The sequence below is a fragment of the Pangasianodon hypophthalmus genome, chromosome 12, assembly GCF_027358585.1.
Source record: "Pangasianodon hypophthalmus isolate fPanHyp1 chromosome 12, fPanHyp1.pri, whole genome shotgun sequence".
Taxonomy (NCBI): Eukaryota; Metazoa; Chordata; class Actinopteri; order Siluriformes; family Pangasiidae; genus Pangasianodon; species Pangasianodon hypophthalmus.
The window spans coordinates 17,377,897-17,396,623 of record NC_069721.1 but is presented as its reverse complement, the minus strand read 5'-3'; the positions used below and the strand labels follow the sequence as shown (position 1 = coordinate 17,396,623).

General features: G+C 38.4%; 2 protein-coding genes across 2 annotated transcripts; one reads left to right on the top strand and one right to left on the bottom strand.

Moving 5' to 3' along the window:
- Positions 1-537: 537 nt before the first annotated feature.
- Positions 538-4,989, top strand: cript (cysteine-rich PDZ-binding protein). Its single transcript, XM_026914720.3, has 5 exons — positions 538-677; positions 3,574-3,639; positions 3,829-3,883; positions 3,982-4,085; positions 4,225-4,989. The coding sequence occupies exons 1-5, from the start codon at positions 662-664 to the stop codon at positions 4,287-4,289; spliced, it is 306 nt and encodes a 101-aa protein (XP_026770521.1). The 5' UTR covers positions 538-661; the 3' UTR covers positions 4,290-4,989.
- Positions 4,990-5,046: 57 nt separating this feature from the next.
- On the bottom strand, positions 5,047-11,594 carry gch2 (GTP cyclohydrolase 2). The gene is made up of 6 exons (XM_026915604.3): positions 11,179-11,594; positions 9,799-9,908; positions 9,525-9,580; positions 8,726-8,757; positions 8,538-8,622; positions 5,047-6,639 (listed from the first exon to the last, which is right to left on the bottom strand). The coding sequence occupies exons 1-6, from the start codon at positions 11,450-11,452 to the stop codon at positions 6,507-6,509; spliced, it is 690 nt and encodes a 229-aa protein (XP_026771405.1). The 5' UTR covers positions 11,453-11,594; the 3' UTR covers positions 5,047-6,506.
- Positions 11,595-18,727: the final 7,133 nt, after the last annotated feature.

The window sequence follows — 18,727 nt, the reverse complement described above, 5'->3', positions numbered from 1 at the left end:
ATAAGTGTATATCATCTTACCCCAATATAATTACTCAGATCTAAAAAAAGCGATGTTAACTTTGTTCAGCCAGTGCTTGTTAATGTTTGTTAAGTCTGGCTTTTTGTTACAATTTGATATTTTAACATTAAACTTCAGCTTCTTTTTGGCAGCTTTTTTTTTTTTTTTACTATTAATCAGTCTGTAAATATATCTGAAGTTCAGTTCATGTTACATCATACTGTTGTATATGTATTTGTAAATACTGAATCTGTATTTTGATGCTTGTATGTGTTACTGACAGTAATATATTTTGAAATATTCTCAGTAAAGTATATTTAAAAAGGAAATCATTAATCTATCCTGTACAAAGCAGTGTTTATTAAATATAACCCTGTATCTGATTGATGCAAACCAACATTTGAAATCATATATATTTTAATTTGTAATCTGGTTAAATCTGCGTTTATTTATTTATTTATTTATTTATTTATTTATTTATTTTTGTTTTGTTTTTAAGAAATAAATAATGAATTCTGTTAAATGTGACATGTTGGTGTTTGTGCTTAGCTAGGACTTTTATTTTAAATGTTGGGAGTGCGTTGTGTAGTTTTCAGCTTCAGTCCACAGTTTGTGTTTTCACGATTTTTTTGGCCTCGACTTTATTTTACAGCTGTACACAATGGTTTGTGAGAAATGTAAGTATATATATTTTTCGTATTGAATACAACAGTGTAAACTGTGTGTTTTTTAGTAGCATGTGTTAATAAGCGTTGTTTCTGGGAGTGTTAGTTTAGCTGTAGCTAGCAGGCTAGTTAGGGTTGGTGTGATATCTGATTAGATAAACACTGTTCCTACACAGCTACACAGCAGGTGGTTTAGTTAGACGGTTTATTCACTCTTAGGTCACATAATTACAATGTGGAATAAAGGAAATGTGGCTAAGCTTGGCTTAGTTTATTTTTAGGTTAGCTTTGCTGTCGTCTTGCTCCTGTCATCAGCTAAACAAGCTTTGTTTTTTTTTTTTTAACTCAAAGTTTTTCTTATGCCTAGTGTCATGAGGACTGTTACACTTTCCCAAAACTGATATGACTCTCTTTAAGATAACATTACACTTCAGTTAATGTAGCTAGCTAGCTAGCTAGCATTACAGCTGTTTAGCTAAGTAAGCTGTCCACTTTATCAAATGTAACACCTAACCTGTAACTGCACGTACAGCCCATGTTGTGCCGCCCTGCAGTTATACTGTTCACATACACCATATACACGACCAAAAGTATGTGGACACCTGACCATCACGCCTACATGCTCTCAAAACTGTTGCCACAAAGATGGAAGCACATAATTGTAAAGAATGTCTTTGTATGTTGTAAGATTATAGTTTCCCTTCACTGGAAGTAAGGAGTCCAAACCTGTTCCAGCGTGACAGTGCTCCTGTGCACAAAGCAGAGGTTCATGAAGACATGGTTTGCCAAAGTGTAGAAGAGCTCGAGTGTCCTCCACAGAGCCCTGACCTCAACCTCACTGAACATCTTTGGGATGAAGTTAAATGCAGACTGCATCCCAGACCTCCTCACCCGACATCAGTACCCGACCTCACTAATGCTGTAGTGGCCGAATGAGCACCAAATTCCCACAGCCACACTCCAAAATCTAGTGGAAAACTTTCCCAGAAGAGTGGAGCTTATTATAACAGGAAAGGGAGGACAAACTCCATATTAGTTCAAGTTCAAGTGGCTTTATTGTCATTTCAGTAAAGTCATAGTGTACCATACTGTACAGCTGGTTCAGTACACAGTGAAATGTAACAACGTTCCTCCAGGCCCGTGGTGCTGCATAAACAACCCAGAGCTACATGAGACTACACAGAATGAAATAAGACCTCAAAGACATACACAGGACTGTATAAAGTGCACGTGTGCAAACATGCGCAACATCGCAAGATGGTACAACAATTACTTAAAAGGACAATAGGCACAGTGAAGGACAGTGCAGTGCCAACCAGTACACAGTGTGGAATAAGGTACAAAGAGATATTACAGTATAATAATAAAAAATATTGTGAATGTAAACATAACATACTAATGAGCAGCAAAAATGCAGGTGGTCAATACATTTTTTTTATTTAATGGCCATGGTTTTGGAATGGGATGTTCAGCAAGGACATGTGGTTCTGATGGTCAGGTGTCCACATACTTTTGGTCATGTATCATTTGGATGAGGGAGCATTCTTTCTGACACTGATGTGTTGGTGTCATTCGAGTGTGTGTGGTTCTGCATGAGTGTGGGATAGACGCTGTTTACAACTATCGGCCATTGAGAGACATTTACCTTGTAGGTGAACAGATTATAGCCTGTGATACCTCGGAACTGCTGAATGCTCAATTCTGATTGGTCAGAAGATGTTGATTAATTCTCTGTAACAGTAGCTCTGACAGTAAACTGTTAGGCTCATATTAATACTCTTGTTCTAATTTGTTATCATTTCTATAGTAACATCTTACACAGATACCTGTATGGCAGACACTCAAAGGATTAAAAAACATGTGTAATTGTGGATATCATGGCTTTTTCTATATGGAGGTATTTATGTAGCATTTTTGGAAGGAGTCTCCAGTGTCAGCACTTTGTAACAGGAAAACAGAGGAAAGTTTTCAGGATGGAATTCTATGCAGTTTTCAGTAACATGACAAGCTGCATTTTTCTTATTAACTTAAAGAAAGAAGGAGTGAAAGAATGACCATTTATAGCTCAATATAAATGTTAACAGGAATTTCACAGATATTCCACCATATTAGATGTAACTATAAACTGACAGAAAGTATGAAGTGTCATTGCCTTGGCAAATTGCTGTGCTATAAGAGGAATAAAACACTTTGGGACATGCTGATTGGAAAATAATCAACTTCAGGATGATGGCTTATTATTTACTTACTAGCCATGGTCACTGTGCTTACTTTGTGTCAGTCATCCTCTGGCACTTTATATGTGTCAGTTTCTGATGAAAACAGGACTTCTGCTGGCTGGCAATTTTTTTTTTTCTTCTCAATCCAGCAGTGATATTGATGATCCTGTCCTCACTCTGAGAATGGCCAATGACTCAGATGCTATCTCTTCAACAGCAGAATTATGGTGGGGTGAAAAACTGTCAGTATCAATCAGTGGACTGCAGTCAGTAATTGTATCCAGAGATGGGTTATAGGTACTTAATAAAGTGGCAACTCGGGCAAGTTAGTGTCTAGTTGTAATGACACAGTATTGCTTGTCCAGCTGTTAAGTGGTTATGAACTCTTATAAATGTGATGAAACTGACTTAGTCATTCAGATGGATACTAATAGTACTATTTTTAAATTGTGGCCTGTGCTTTCTGATGCCAGTATTGTATGTATGCGCTATGTATAGTTTATATTGTTTAGGGTAAAATTTTTGAATTTCTTTATCATACGCTATTGTGAGAAATGAGAATATGGCTGTTGTAAACACACTATTTAGAGCCTTAAGGTGTTGTTTATCCACCTTGTTGTACTTTTGTGTCTTAAAAAGTTATCTTCTCATGTTCTGTCTAGTAATTGTGTGTTTGAATGTTCCTCTAGGTGAGAAGAAACTTGGGCGAGTTATCACTCCTGATACCTGGAAAGATGGTGCAAGAAATACAACAGGTTGTGAGCTTTGTCTGTTGTTGGATATTATCTGTGTTCATTGTGTCAACACTACGAATATCTAGGCACCAAGACTCATTTTGAGTCTAAAGGTGCATGTTTTGACCACATCCCATCAGATTACTAGCAAAAGACAAAATCAAGGCTCATGTCTTCAAAATGCCATAATGTGTGTAACATGTTTTACAGAGAGTGGCGGACGGAAACTCAATGAAAATAAAATGCTGACATCAAAAAAGGCCAGGTATGGGTATTCTGAAATGAATGTCATTTTGCAAATGCTGTCCCATTGCATATATTATTGTAATGCACACAACATTCACACTCCTGTGTCTATATTAGGTTCGATCCCTATGGGAAGTCAGGTTTTGCCACATGCAGAATATGCAAAAGCTCCGTCCACCAGTCTGGGTCACACTACTGTCAGGGATGTGCTTACAAGAAAGGTACGTTTTTTAAAAAAAAATACAATAAAGGAATTCTTTCAGTGGTACTTGACATAACTGATAACATAAGCTGCTTTAATAGTAGGTTTGTAATATTTTTACACCCTGAATAGTTTTCTCCTGTTTTCTGTTTGGCCAGGAATCTGTGCTATGTGTGGCAAGAAGGTCCTGGACACCAAAAACTACAAACAGACCTCAGTGTGATTGGCACAGTCAGACATTTCTAATCTTTTTAGAGGTGAGAGAGGGTTGTGTAGAAAAATGCCTCTATATATTCAGATAGTTGATTTAGTGGCCTATCAGTTTGTGGTGGTTTTGTGTTATTATTCAGTACGATAGTCAGTTTTATATAACTGTACCGAAGCTGAATATACATTGTTGATGTTTTTTTCCTCAATAGATTACTTTAAAGCAATATAGCAACTTGCACTGTTTGGATAAAATTAGATGCCTTTCCCAAATGAAAAGCTCTAAGTACTTGTTTTACTTTTTTTTCTGAACAGACTATATTACATTTTCACCATTTATATGTAGATTTAATTGCAAATCATTCAATATGTACATTTTTTGAAACACATATCGCACAGCAGCCAGTGCAGGCTGTTTTATTACCAGGTTTTCACTGACATTCAACCTGAGGTTCCAGTGTTGACATTTAAATGTCATCTTTTCCTAGAGGCAGTTTTCTTTTTCCCATTTGTGTGATTATATGAATTTTGTAAGTTTGTGTTTTATTATAGACTGTTTAATAGACTGTTTAATGTACTGTTCACCCAATAATCGTGGTCATGAATATCGTTATTATTATTGCCATCTCTTCTGTAAGAACATGTTCTTTTCTGCTTCTCAGAATTTTATGGCTGTAAATATGTTTGGATTTTGCCATAATAAAATGGTGAAGTAATCCATGTAGATATAAATTGTTTTTGACATGTGAAGGTAAAAGATGAAAAGCAAGCTATTTATAATAACTCATTTTATTGTTTTGAGAGTATATTACATAGGTTTTTCTGAATAAATTGTAATAGAAAGTTAGATATTCACTGATGCATTTGTAAATTAATGGCTCTTAAAATGTGAGCTGATCTTAGTTTTAGTCATACTACTGACAGCTTACAGTGTCATGACACTACTGAGCAAATTATTAAGTATTTTCCCCTTTAATTATCCTACTATTAAGAAAGCAAGCTCAACCAAAGGGAAATACGTAAATCTCTGTGCTAATGGCCTCTTTAAAATTGGAAGATTGGAGTGTTTCATTCAGTCCAGGTGTGTTTGACAGGTCATATATTTTAAATATCTCTGTTCAAAGCATTGCTGTTTCACAGTGCCGGGTTACTGTCTGTGGAGTTTCACATGTTCTCCCCTGTTCCTCTGGGTTCTCTAGTTTCCTCCCACCTCCAAAATATGCTGCTAGGTGGACTTGCTACACTAAATTGCCCCTAGTTGCAAAGAGATGTGTCTTTGTGCGCATATGCATGCATGCGTGCGTGCGTGTGTGTGCGTGTGTGTGTGCTTATGCGTGTCATGCCCAGTGTTCCCGGGATAGACACCTGATCCACCACAATCCTGACCAGGATAAAGCAGTTTCTGAAGATAAAGCAATTAATCATGGGCTTACCAAAAAAAAAAAAAAAAAACCTCAGATGTTCAGAAGTTAACAATGCAATTAACTGTGTTCACAAGGTGTTTTTTTTTTTTTTTTTTTTTTTTTTTTTTTTTTAACAATTATAATTTACAAGAAATCATGTCAACTGACCAGACCCACTTGTTCTAGTTAAAAAAAAAAATAAAAAAAAAACAGTGAATGTGGACCTGTGTACATTTACAGATCCAGTAAATATCAGTCACACACTCAAATATCTCTGATTGCATGAAAATCCTGACCAGATGGTACCATAATAGTAACGATAGCAAACGTTGAATAATTAGACATGCTTGACATTTAGATATTAAAAAATATCAGTACAATCAATTTGTTAAAATACTACTAAATAAAAATAGATCACTCATCAGTTTTTCAAGCACCTAAAATTAGAATTAGTTGTATATAGCAATATGTTGCAAAATACATAAGGTTATGTAAATAAAATTAATATTAGTAATTAATAATAAAATAATCGCCTCTGTGATGGAGTATTTATGATTGAGTTGATGTATGAGGGGGTAAAAGCATGTTGTCTATTAGATGGCCGGAGTGGCATGTGCATGAACGTTAACCAGAGAAGTTCATCCTGAAGTTCAGCTGTAAAAATACTGTATACTCCAAATGACACTAGCGAAAAATGTATTGATTATTCAGCAAACTGTAATGTGTTGCCTTTACCGCAAGCACATTTGTGTGGGTGCCAAAAGAAGTGAATGTTATAGCTCAGTTAGATGTGAAACCGCTTTGCTGGTGTTTGATGTTGAGAGGAGACTTTAATGAAGGCTCTTGGTCAGGGCCAGAAACTCGTCACGAGTCTTCGGATCCTCTCTGAATACTCCCAGCATGGTACTGGTCACGGTACGGCTGTTCATCTTCTGCACTCCACGCATGACCATGCACATGTGACTGCAATGAAACATGAAATAAGTTCAGTTTAGAAGGGAGAAGGTATGACTGTATACTAATGATGTGTAAGTAGAGTTAATAGGGGTGTAATGCTGAGAAATAGTCACATACATACAATATGCAGCTCAATATTGTGATAAGGCTACATGAAAATGGAAAACCTGTCTCAATTATTCAGCCAGGTTAGGACAGTTTAGGACAAATTATTTTTTTACTTTATTATTTTAAATAAACACAAAGTAGGCTTTCTTTTTACAGTATAAGCCTGCATTGCTTTAAATGTTTAAATCAGACAGCAACTGTCACCAGTCACATTAATCAAGTTTTTTTTTTTTTTTCAAACAAAATAGTTAGAATTAAATCAATTAATGTGCCACCGCATTGTAGTTAAAATAGATCAATATGGAGACTATACTAAACTATACTACTATATACATTTACAAGGATTGATTTTCGCCGTTCTGTCACTAGTGTAGAATTGATAAACACGTAGGCTAGCAATTAAATACATAGGTTAGCACAAAGATGCATTCTGGCAGTGTGAGAATGAAATAAGCCCCACCCCCAGAATGCACTGAGGTCATGGTCCTTGACTCAAATTAAAGGCCAACCCCGAAATTTTAATGCCATTAAATCCATCTATCCATTCTCTGTACCGCTTATCCTACACAGGGTTGCGGCAGAGCCTGGAGCCTATCCCGGGGACTGGGGGCACAAAGCGGGAGACACCCTGGACGGGGTCTCATCGCAGGGCACAATCGCACACTACACTCACACTTTAGGGATGCCAATCAGCCTATAACACATGTCTTTGGACAGGGGGAGGAAACCAGAGTACCCAGAGGAAGCCCCTGAAGCACAAGGGGAATGTGCGAGCTCCATGCACACAGGCTGGAGGCAGGAATCAAACCTGAGGCAAGCGTGCTAACCACTAAGCCCCCTCCCCATGAAAGCTATTATTCAAAATGTAAAGAATATGGCACAACCGTGACTGTCTAGAAGAAGCCGTCCACCAAATGTCAGTGACCACGTAAGGAAGGCATTAGTCAGAGATGCAACCAAAAGGTCAAGGGTAACTAGAGAGATCCACATGTGGAAAAAAGATTCTCTGCTCTGATGAGACCAAAATCCAAATTATTGGCCTTGAAACAAAGTGCTTTCTTTGGTAGAAACCTGACACTCCTCCTCACCCTGAGAACACCATCCCCACATTGGAGCATGGTGGTGATACCATCATGCTGTGGGGATGCTTTTCTTCAGCAGACACTGCAAAACTGGTCTGAATTGAGGTAAGATGGAGTCAAATACAGAGCAATACTAGAACCTGTTCCAGTCTGCAAGACACTTGAAACTGGGGCAGAGGTTGATCTTAAGCATACTGCCAAAGCTACACTGGAATGGTTCAAAACTAAGAAACTGAAGGTGTTTGAATGGTCCCATTCAAATCCCAGACCTCGATCCGATTGAGAATCTGTAGTAAGACTTGAGAATTGCTTTTCACCAATGGTCTCCTTTCAGGGCATGACAGAACTTGAACAATTTTGCCAAGAAGAATGGGCAAAAATATCAGCATGTAGATCTGCAAAGCTGAGACAGACATATCCTAGAGGATTTGCATTTCTAATTGCAGTCAAACCTGGTCCTATGACGTATTGCCCTGGGTAAAAGGACAACCAACAACTAATATACATCTGCTTTTTTGTTTAATTAACCTTTGTGCCACAAAGGTTTTGGACCTTCAAATGTTAGACATATAGTGTAAATCAAATGATAAAAATCCCAAAGTAGTGTATTTCAATTCCAGATTGTAACATTACAAAATGTGGATAAATCCAAGGGAGTTACTTGTGCAAGGCATTGTATATATTTGTGTGACTGATTAAACTAAGGGAACTCACGCTGCTTCAATGACTACTGCTACTCCTGCTGGCTGCAGAGCTTCAGAGATGGCCATGGCAATTTGCTTGGTCAGACGCTCTTGTACTACAATGGAAGACAATTTGGAGGAAGTAACATATTAAGTGTAGAAAGCATGTTATCTGTATTGAGATTTATTCATGAAACATACTTCACTGGCTGTGATTACCTTGCAGTCTGCGGCTGTAGATTTCTACAATCCTGCAGGGTGACAAGACAGGAAGTTAAATATATCATAACTGACATCCTAATTTAGTCTGTTTTTGCCTAAAATCACTTATTTAAACAATTATGGTCTTGGCTTTGGATGACATAAAGGTTTTTTTTCTAGTCTGCAGTTGGATTGTGTGTGCCAGCCTGCAGCCTGATTACTAGCCTGCAGTAATCATTAATCTTTTAATCAATATCCTATTTTAAAACAGGTCTAGCCTCATTTAGCCTCTGGACTCAAGTCCTGCAGTGATCTTATATACATCTGGAAATGCTCTGTCAATCATTAACTTCTCTCTTTCTGTATACAGCTGTATCAGCGATTATCACTGGGATTTGTTTTAACCCTTTGGTGCAGACTCAGGACTGAAGAACGATAGCTCCAGGTCTGCAGTTGATTTGTGATGTAGTCTGGCTCCACATTACTAATGCAGAGTCAGCACTGAAGGGCTTCTTGCTAAATGTAGTGAGAATAGCATGGGTTCCCACAGGCTGGTGGAGGGACGAGTTGAGGCTGATGGGATTTCCTCAGTGCCAGAAGTGAGTTTGGCTGTTTGTTTTCAGATCGAATAGGATGCATTGTCAGGCTTTGCGTCTAAGCCTCAAGTCAATGGGCTATGATAACAGAAGAACTCACTGGCCTGTGACTAATGCGTCCCCTCAGTCTCTAGACTGCCACTCCAATGAGACACCATGTGCTTTTACAAACTGCCATGCTAAATTTTGCCTGCATGTGTGTGCGTGCACTGCATACTCACCTGGCAAGTTTACTAAGGCCAACCACTTTCTTACTTGGCAAATATCCTATGTGGACCTAAGTATAAGAAAACATGTTAGTATAATGTTCAGTCCAGTCTGGTCAATTTGTTCTTGTCTGCGATCTGTCCTACATAACACGAACCTGTTAACCTTGATTTCTCAGCACTGCTCTCTCTCTCTCTCTCTCTCACTCACTCACTCACTCACTCACTCTGGACAGCTAAATGAAATGCTAAATATCCAGCAAGATTGCATTGGTTTGCTAAAATTTACCTTGCCAAAGAATGGTACTAGGTGATGTTCACAAAGCGAGAACATGTCAATGTCTTTCACTATAACCATCTCGTCATGATCTTCTTCGAAAATGGCATTATTAAGGACATCTGTGAACAGAAATGGATCATTGGTTTAGTTACTGGCAGTTATGTACTATGCTGCATTTTGCCAGAAGGACATTTTTTATTCATGCTTGCATGTCATTGTGTGCAGATTATACAGTTGGTAATCCAGGCACTCAGTGTCCCTGCCAATCTCCAGGTTTAGCAAGCACTGCCACTGACGTGATCTCACACATTCAAAGTTGTAACACTACACAAGACTTGAGGGGTGGAGTTTGGGCTTTCTTTTCTGACTCTGGTTATATGAAATTGATGGAATTACTTTATTCTTGCTCATCCAAAATTGTACAAATGTTTTAAATAAAATCAGGTTCACTGACTTACAGGACTTTATAATAGCCCAATTAAATACTCTGCATTAGTTGTATGGAAGCAAGGTCATAAAAGTGAGTCATAGTTCCATAGATCTAAAGAGCACACACGGCAGAAAACAACCACAAAAGGGATAGTCCATTCATCAGATTTTCCATACCAGGTGCCTAATATAAATCAAAACAGGCTTCCAGAATTTAACTGAATGATGCACCATTTGTAGCAGCTATTTATACGGTAAATCTAGAACTTTAAATGGTTCTTTGGTTCATCTCTACTGTATATCAGTGAGGGTTCCATAAAGCCCTTTTAGGAAACAAGCCAAACCCACATTAACACCCACCACATTAGCTACTTTTTTTTTTTTTTTTTTTTTAAGTAGTTGGACTTTGCGTATATTACTGCAAGCTGTATTACAATGTCATGCAATACATTAAAACACTTAATATGCCTTAATATCCCTTAATATGCCATAATTAAGACATGGTTAAATATTTGCCTGCATTATTTTATTTTTTAAATCAAAAGCATGCAGTAAAAACCTATTGGTTGTAGGTTGCTGTTGCATAGTGTGACTTTAAGTCAGTCCCAGATCCAGTCCTGGAGGGTGAGCACAGTTTGGTGATTAGTCTAACACACCTAGGAATTAAATGATGAACTGAACTCATTAGGAAAGGAGATCATCAAACTGTACTGGATTTGGCACCTCAAGATTGGAACTGGGAATCCTATATATTCTCAGAAAATTAGTTCTATACTGTACCCTTCCCTGTTGCTGGGGTGGTACATCATTTGGACCTTTAACATGCACAGATATACGGTCTTTACCGCACAGTTTTTAGAGTAAAGCTTTTTAGAGTAAAGGTGAGCGGGTGTCAAACTGTATGAAATTCGGATAACAAATCGCACGTGTGAGTGATAAGGTGCAGAATTGCTTCCTCACCGTAGATGGTTTGGTGGTAGCCCTTGGTGAGGAACTGCATGGACTTGGTTGCTCGGAGAGGAGTTTTGAGCAGTCCTTCACGCTCGGTGTCCTCTCCGAGAGCGCGCAGGATGTTGGAGTAGGCTGACTGCATGGCCGCTGCGCGCCGCTCCTCCGCTTTTACGCGCGCCGCTTCTCCCTTTTTCATCTGCTGCACGGAGCTGTCGCTGTTACAGCCGTTATGGTACAGCAGCTCTGTCACGCCGTTCACCTCCACGCCGTTGTGGTACTCCATCGCGCACAGTTTCGTATTCTGAGCTGCACTGAACTCTGGTTAAGTGAAGTAGATGCTGAAGCTTCCTGCTTTGCTTGCAGGGGTTCTGTGCGTCATGCGTTAGGAGGCACCTGTTGCTCGCCGCTTCTGCTGCGCTCTTTTTGGGTCGCCCTATTTATACCCTCTCATCCACCTTACTGCTCACGTCGACGATCACGCACATAGCACAACTTCGAGTATCAAAAATTACCCATTGCCCAACGCTGTCATAACAAGGAAACATGCGTTTCTACCCAGTCGAATGGTGAATGGACGCTTAACTGAGACAATAGCACATTAAGGATTTTTCTTTTTCTTGTAAGACCTCACGTGCTCCAGACTCATACAGCATATAAAAACCTCACATGCTCCAAAATCATACATTATATAAGTACCCTTGATCCTTCTTTGTTTCACAAATTCAACTGTGAAGCTTATGTAAATTTATGATTACTAGAACATGCAACTAGCTATAATATAAAACATAATAATAAATGCCTTGATATAGAGTAACAGATCTGTAGTTCTTCATGAATACAGACCTTAAAGAGAAAGATCTGTAGTCATGTAGCCCTGTGATCCTGGATGTTTTTGAGACAGGGATGATGGTGGGGCGTTTAAAGCAGGAGAGTACCTCACCCTGCTCCAGTGATGCGTTGAAGATCTGTGTGATCTGGGAAGGTAGGGGCCAGCTGGTCAGCACAATTTTTCAGACTACAGGCATTGTAGTGGGTTTGGGGTCATTTGCTAATAGGATTCAAATGTTTTATGGTTGTTTACTTTTGAAATCCATTTTAAATGGTTGCATTTCAGCCAGTAAACATGGTAAACCACTAGAAATGTCAAAACATTCATGCACACGTTTTCTTTAATGGTTAAAGTTTTGTTTGTTTATCTCTTCATAAGAATGCAATAAATGTAAACTAATTTTGTCTTTGAGTGACAAATACATTAATCTGATTTGTCTCTATCATTTGGGTAATTTTACTCTGAATGAGATCAAAGTCTGTTTCTGGAAGAATGGGGATTGGTTAAGCATCATAGCCATGGGAACATATGTCTTATTACTGCCATCTAAAGTCTCAAAATTTAACTTGAACTGTGAGCTTTGCATGCTCTCACATCATAACACCATGGACTCTAGTTAATAGGCATGCATGCTAACACTGTACTGCATGCTCAGACTGGCTCTTGTGTTGTCTAACTGGTACTGTTTAAACACCATACATTCATTTTGCATCTCCTTGCATTTTCAAAACCAGCTTTCCAGTATTAACAAATGTCACTTCAGCAAACTGTGTTAATTACTGTTATTCTTCAGCTTATGATGTCAACATCTTTTATTCTTCAAGAAGATATAGCTGGCTTTGTCAAGCCAAGTTTGTTCATGAGCTTTACACTGCATTTCCAGAGGCAACCATTTTTTTCTTTGTTCCTTTCTAGTGCTTATAAATGGCCTTGCAAATTTTGCAACACTGTTATTCCTAAAAAAAAAGGAGATCTCTTGAAACATTATAAATTGCACCATGACTATCTGGGCCACCATCATTGTCAACCATGCCTTTATTCAGATTCTCCTTGCTCTTTTAAGACACTGAGCTCTCTTTGTTCACATTTGTCAAGATAACATGCCTCAGATGATGCACAAATAAGAGAGACTCTTTTCTTTTATTTTCACATCAAAATTGTAGCTCTAAGTTCAACTAAGTTCTCAAGAGCAAATGATCTTTTTGCCCATCTTAGATGCCATCTAAAGAATCTAGAAACTGTTGACTGTGTATTTAAGTTATTTGCTTTTCAAACGAATGTTTATTGCGCTTTTGCGCTTTATAAGACTACAATTACTTCAGTAACTTTAGTTCAGGAACAGGTTTGCTTTCCAGACCTGCTGTGAAAAAAATGGGCTCTGTGCTGCTCAAATAGGAAAGTACATTTCATGTAACAATCAGTTGATCAAAGACATTCAGTTAATTTCTGTTGTGGCATCAGTGGACACATTTACAGATATTGCTGAAAAGACCTTGCAAATTCATAATTGTATTGTTGATGCTTAATAATAGACTTGACAAAGGAGTTCTGTGACTGTAGCCCATTAAGCAGAGCTGATGGTAAATATTCTCCTCTAATGAGATGAAAACTTCAGTGTTGTAGAACCTGTGTGGACTGTATTATTCATGCTAAGGAAAAACAAAGTTTCCAGTGCATTCCCATTCTTAATTCTTTATCCCAGGTGTTGAATGACAAGGATATATTGCAAAAAACAGCTGAAGGTTTTACAACTTCTGAAAGCAGCAGTAACCCACACTACAAATCCTACAGTGATGCTACTTTCAGGCAAAATGAGTTTCAGTCTGGAGGAGAATTTAAGATTTTCTTGACATTTTACATTGATGACTTTGAGATCTGTAATCCACATGGCACAGCACATAAAAAGCATAAAACTACAGTGGTTTAATGGGCACTGGCAGTGTACCCTCACAACTGTGATCTGAGTTGACTTCCATTTATCTGGGAATCCTCTGCAAAGCAGGTGATGTTAAAAGGTTTGGATATGCATCCATTCTTGAACCATTGTTGAAAGACCTTAGACCATTGGAACAGGAAGGATTTTTTTTTTATTTCTACCCTTGGTGAATGCATCAAAGGCACAGCAGAGTGTGTGTTTGTGGACAAGTTAGGGGCACATTCAATTGGTGGGTTTGGGAAAGTTTTTCTGGGCACTTGCAGGTTTTGTCTTGGTCAGCATTCAGAGTTACAGTTAAATGTACATACTGTTGCTTTTCAAAGAAGGACAAAGGAGAAATTGTCCATATTCAAACAGTGCTGCAAAGTCCAAGTCTCATCTATTGTTGTGGTGTCAAAAGACAGTGTGTCTTGACTGAAAAATTGAACTATTTTCATGTTACATTTGGATACCCACCAGATTGGTTGCATGATTTTTTTTGAAGGAATCATTCCTCTTGAACTAGCCAAATGCTTGAATATATTCATACAGAAGAAATATCTGACATTACTTCAAGTGGTGAGACAAAACTAACAGCCCAAATTCGTTGCCTCCTGGTTTTGCCACTCTGAAGAGCATTGATGGAAAAGCCCTCTTAAAATTCCTTCCATTGGCCTCAAAATAACAACTAGTGAACCAGCATGGTTAATACTAATGTACATGAAAAAAATTGTGGAATTGATTGTTCCTCCAATACACACAGAAACCCCTTTGCTATCTTGTCATCATAATATCTGAGCACAGTCCCTTAGCGGCAATGTGGACAATGCGCTTTGAAGTAAGCACATTTTTTTAAATGTGTGGTCCAGCATACTTGTTCTTTTAAAACATCTTATTACATGATTTTAATTATTTGAAACCAGTGCTTTCTATCTCATGTGTCTAAAGTCCCTCTGGATTTGTTGAGCATTGACATACAAGAAGCAATACAGAACAAATTTGCAAACAATGCACCAATACAGTTGACAGACACAGCATCTTGCTGTGGAACAAGTAACTCCAGATGTTTGATTTTGCCTTACGGTTTAACTGCAGGGCTGCCTAATTTTGTGCAGATCCACCAGATGATTTTTGGAGACAGACTAGGATTCATTATGAAGACTCATCAGCACATAGAACATTTAAGGTCTTTTGCGTCAGAACCAGCTGGGCATGTTCAGATTCTGAAGCTACACTGTTGCAGGGCAGCTTAGGCTTACCCTAAAATTTGCCATTTGCCTTCCATGCTAGGTAATTGATCACTATAAGTGTTTCAATCAAACTTTGGATTTCTAATTTTGTAACCTGCAAGGCCACGTGCGATTCTGGATGACCACGATATACAATCAGGTCCGCATCTCCAGGGAGGAAACTCAGAATTTGAGTTTTGAGAACATGGGCTCCAGACTTCAGGCAGTCATTGACTGCAGAGGATTTTCATCCAAGTATTAATATTATGGTTATATTTACAATTATGTCACTTTGTCCAAATACCTTTGAGCCCCTGAAGATGGAAGTACTTTGCTTAAAATGGCTGTAATTCCTAAATGGTAAATCCATTCAAATCCATTGTGGTGGTGTATAAAGGCAAAATCACAAAAACTCTGTCATTGTCCAGATACTTCCGGACCTGACTATACGTAAGCTCAACTTGCCTTCTGGGATCCCAGATAAATGTGGAGTTAATTATCATTGAGACATATCAGATTCAGGGAAACTTTTCCCTGCACAACAAGGATCCTGATTTAGATTTTATTTTGTCCCTTAACCTCAACAGCAGACATTAAAGACAAAGACACTATAAAAGTAGTACTTGCTGAGCCTTTATATGTAACTTTAACAGGAAGTGACCACTCAGGAAGTGTCTCCACACCATCAGATGCCTTTTCCAGTTCCTCATCCTTTGCTTCATTAGCTGACACAGTACTACTGTCTTCTCCAATGCACTGTGGACGATCACAGCAGTGGCCATCACAGTTTGAAATTCTTGACGTTTGCTTCTGACACTGAGCTGATTCTTGAGTCTGCTCATGCAGCATTCAGAAAGATGGAACATTTTGAACAATCCAAATAGGAAGTCTGATATTCTTGATAAATCGGCTGAAAAAATCTACCACTTTTGTGCATTTCCTACCATTGAACAGATCTGCAGTGTTGCTGAGACATTAATCCAAAAGCATCCATGCTTGAAGGAACCAGGTTTGTTCTCCAGATTCTATGGGTGTCAAGCAAGAATAAAATACAAGATGGGAAACTACAGATCAAAATTAAGAAGGCTAGGATGATCAGAGCTTGATGTCAACTTGGTCATCTGTAAGAGGTCTGCAGCAAAAGCTGTCAAAAAGTCACGTAATGCTGAAGTAAATTACCTCCCTCCACGCCCAACAGGAGAATCTAAACAGTCTTTTAAAAAAAGAGAGGTTCAAGAAAAAAGACTGGAAACTGGAAGAAAATAAATGAGATGATGGGGAAGATATTTTCCTACTGAAGGCAGAAGTTAGTGGAGGACAGCCCACCCACAGAGGATCTGGTTCACAGATGCCTGCTTTGTTTGAAGTCTCTCAGGTATCTACTGAACTGTTTTAAATTGTATAATATAATAAATTATAGGACATGCAAATTGATTTTATATGGTAGCCATAGATTTAAATTGCAAGTTATGTATCAAGTTAAGTTCTAAATTGTTAAATGTTAAAATAAAAGAAGAATTCAAGAAAAAAAAAAAAAGACTGTCGAACTGGAAACAACGTTCATGGCAAATTTCCTGTCTTTGTTCCGTGCCAAGGGATGTACTGTTGTGTAACTTTCTGGATGTTTTGAATCAGGTAGGTACATGATTTATTTGTTGACAGTATAGCATAGTAATTTTAATTTATATTAATTAATACTGTATGTACACAAGTAATAACGTTTTGTCTTGTTTTTTGTTTTTTTTTGTATTCACAGGGTGAGACAGATGAAAAGTGGAGAGACCTGGTGATCTGCTGCTTAGTGATGTATTTTTCTGAAAATGGAGATCATTACCGATTGAGTGCACTGTAATTTGAGAATTGTTTCATACTTTCACATTGCATTCAGTAAATAGAGCTGACAATGTTGCAGCTGATAATATAACATTAATATAACATGGGTAGATATTAGTTCAGTGTGCTTCCCATTAGTAAATACTTGAGTGACGTCATCACTCTGCTTGCAACTAGGGGTGGGTTTATATCACGGCATTATTATTTAGATGATGATATGGTATCATAATATTAAAAGGTTTAATTAATTTAGATTAAATTAATTACATTTCTTCTTCTTCTTCTTCTTCTTCTTATTCTTCTTCTTATTATTATTATTAATTTTAAAGTCCTTTAAAACAGAGACAGTTTGCAACAGAAATGTTTTCTTTCTTGAGTAAATTCTATGTCGTAGAGTGTAAGTGGTTTCTTCAGTGCTTTTGTAATGTACCTGATGTATAGCGAGCAATGTCTCATCCACCATTGGAGTTTTTTCAACGCATAGTTTATAATTGCAACTGCATAGATCATTAAAAAATTATAATATTGAATCCATTTCAATGATCCAAATTCAATTTTAATTGGCAAAAATCAATTCAAGTAGTCAAGTCAAGTAGATGTCACAAGAACATACACAAAACAACATTATAGTAAAGACTTTGAAGTTACACGAAACACTGACGAGATCCATAGCTGCAGCTTGAAATGAAATTTAAAGTGGCAGTGCAGAATTGGTTGTGAGCCTTATAATGCTGGAGGCCCTGCAAATGCAGAGTGTGTAGAAAATTTCCTAAACAGGAGGTAGAGGTGCACGGATGAGTTGCATTCAGCTGTCTGTACTATTATCTGTAGGGTCTTGCAGTGGAAGGTGTTGCAATTCCCAAACCAGACAGTGATGCTGCTGGTCAGGACGCTCTCTGTGGTGCCCCTGTAGAACATGGTGACAATGGGTGGGGGTATCTGTATGCCTTTTGCAAGCATTGCTGGAATCTCTGCTAGGGAGCTGGTGCTGTTTGTCCAGGTGAGGTCCTTTGTGGTGTCAAGACACTTGGTGCTCATTACTCTGTGTACTGTGGAGCTGTTTATTCACAGATTAGAGTGATCAGCACAGAACATTCTGAAGTTGACAGTTATCTCTCTTTTTTTGTCAACATTCAGAGATAGGTGGTTGATCTTGCATAAGTCCATGAGCAGTTTGACCTCCTCTCTGTATTATGTCTCACTGATGAGGCCTACCACTGTGGAGTCATCAGCAAACTTGATCTGACAGCACAGTCGTGGACTGTGCTCAGAGTAATGGCATTGGATGTCCTGCTACTAACTCAAACTGACTGTGGACTCTCTGGCCTGAGAAAGGCCAGGATCCAGTTACAGAGGGAGGTGGTGAAACCTAGCAGGTCCAGATGTTCAATCAGCTGCTGGAGGATGATTGTGCTGAATGCTGAACTGAAGTCTATGAACAGGGTTCTGGTGTAAGTATTCTTGTCAAGGTGGGTTAGGGCCAGGGGAAGAGCATGTGAGATTGGGGAATGCTTGGAGCAGTATGCAAACTGCAGTGGGTCGAGTGTGCTTGGGAGTCTGGTTCTGACGTGCTTCAAGCGACTGGTCAGGAGTCACTTCATGATGATTCAAGTGAGTTCTACAGAACTGTAGTCATTATGCTACAACTCTACAGACGTATTTAGCACGAGTTTGATTTTGGTAACCTTAAAGCACTGTGGGACAGCTGCTTGGCTTGGGGAGATGTTCATCATCAGATTTTAAACATCTGCT

Excerpts from the sequence above, each read along its gene's own strand:
- cript (XM_026914720.3), top strand. Across the intron at positions 3,884-3,981 it reads CTGACATCAAAAAAGGCCAG|GTTCGATCCCTATGGGAAGT; the intron begins GTATGGGTATTC and ends TGTCTATATTAG. Across the intron at positions 4,086-4,224 it reads GGGATGTGCTTACAAGAAAG|GAATCTGTGCTATGTGTGGC; the intron begins GTACGTTTTTTA and ends CTGTTTGGCCAG.
- gch2 (XM_026915604.3), bottom strand. The coding sequence starts at position 11,452 with ATGGAGTACCACAACGGCGTGGAGGTGAACGGCGTGACAGAGCTGCTG. Across the intron at positions 9,909-11,178 it reads CTACCACCAAACCATCTACG|ATGTCCTTAATAATGCCATT; the intron begins GTGAGGAAGCAA and ends TTCTGTTCACAG. Across the intron at positions 8,623-8,725 it reads CTACAGCCGCAGACTGCAAG|TACAAGAGCGTCTGACCAAG; the intron begins GTAATCACAGCC and ends CTTCCATTGTAG.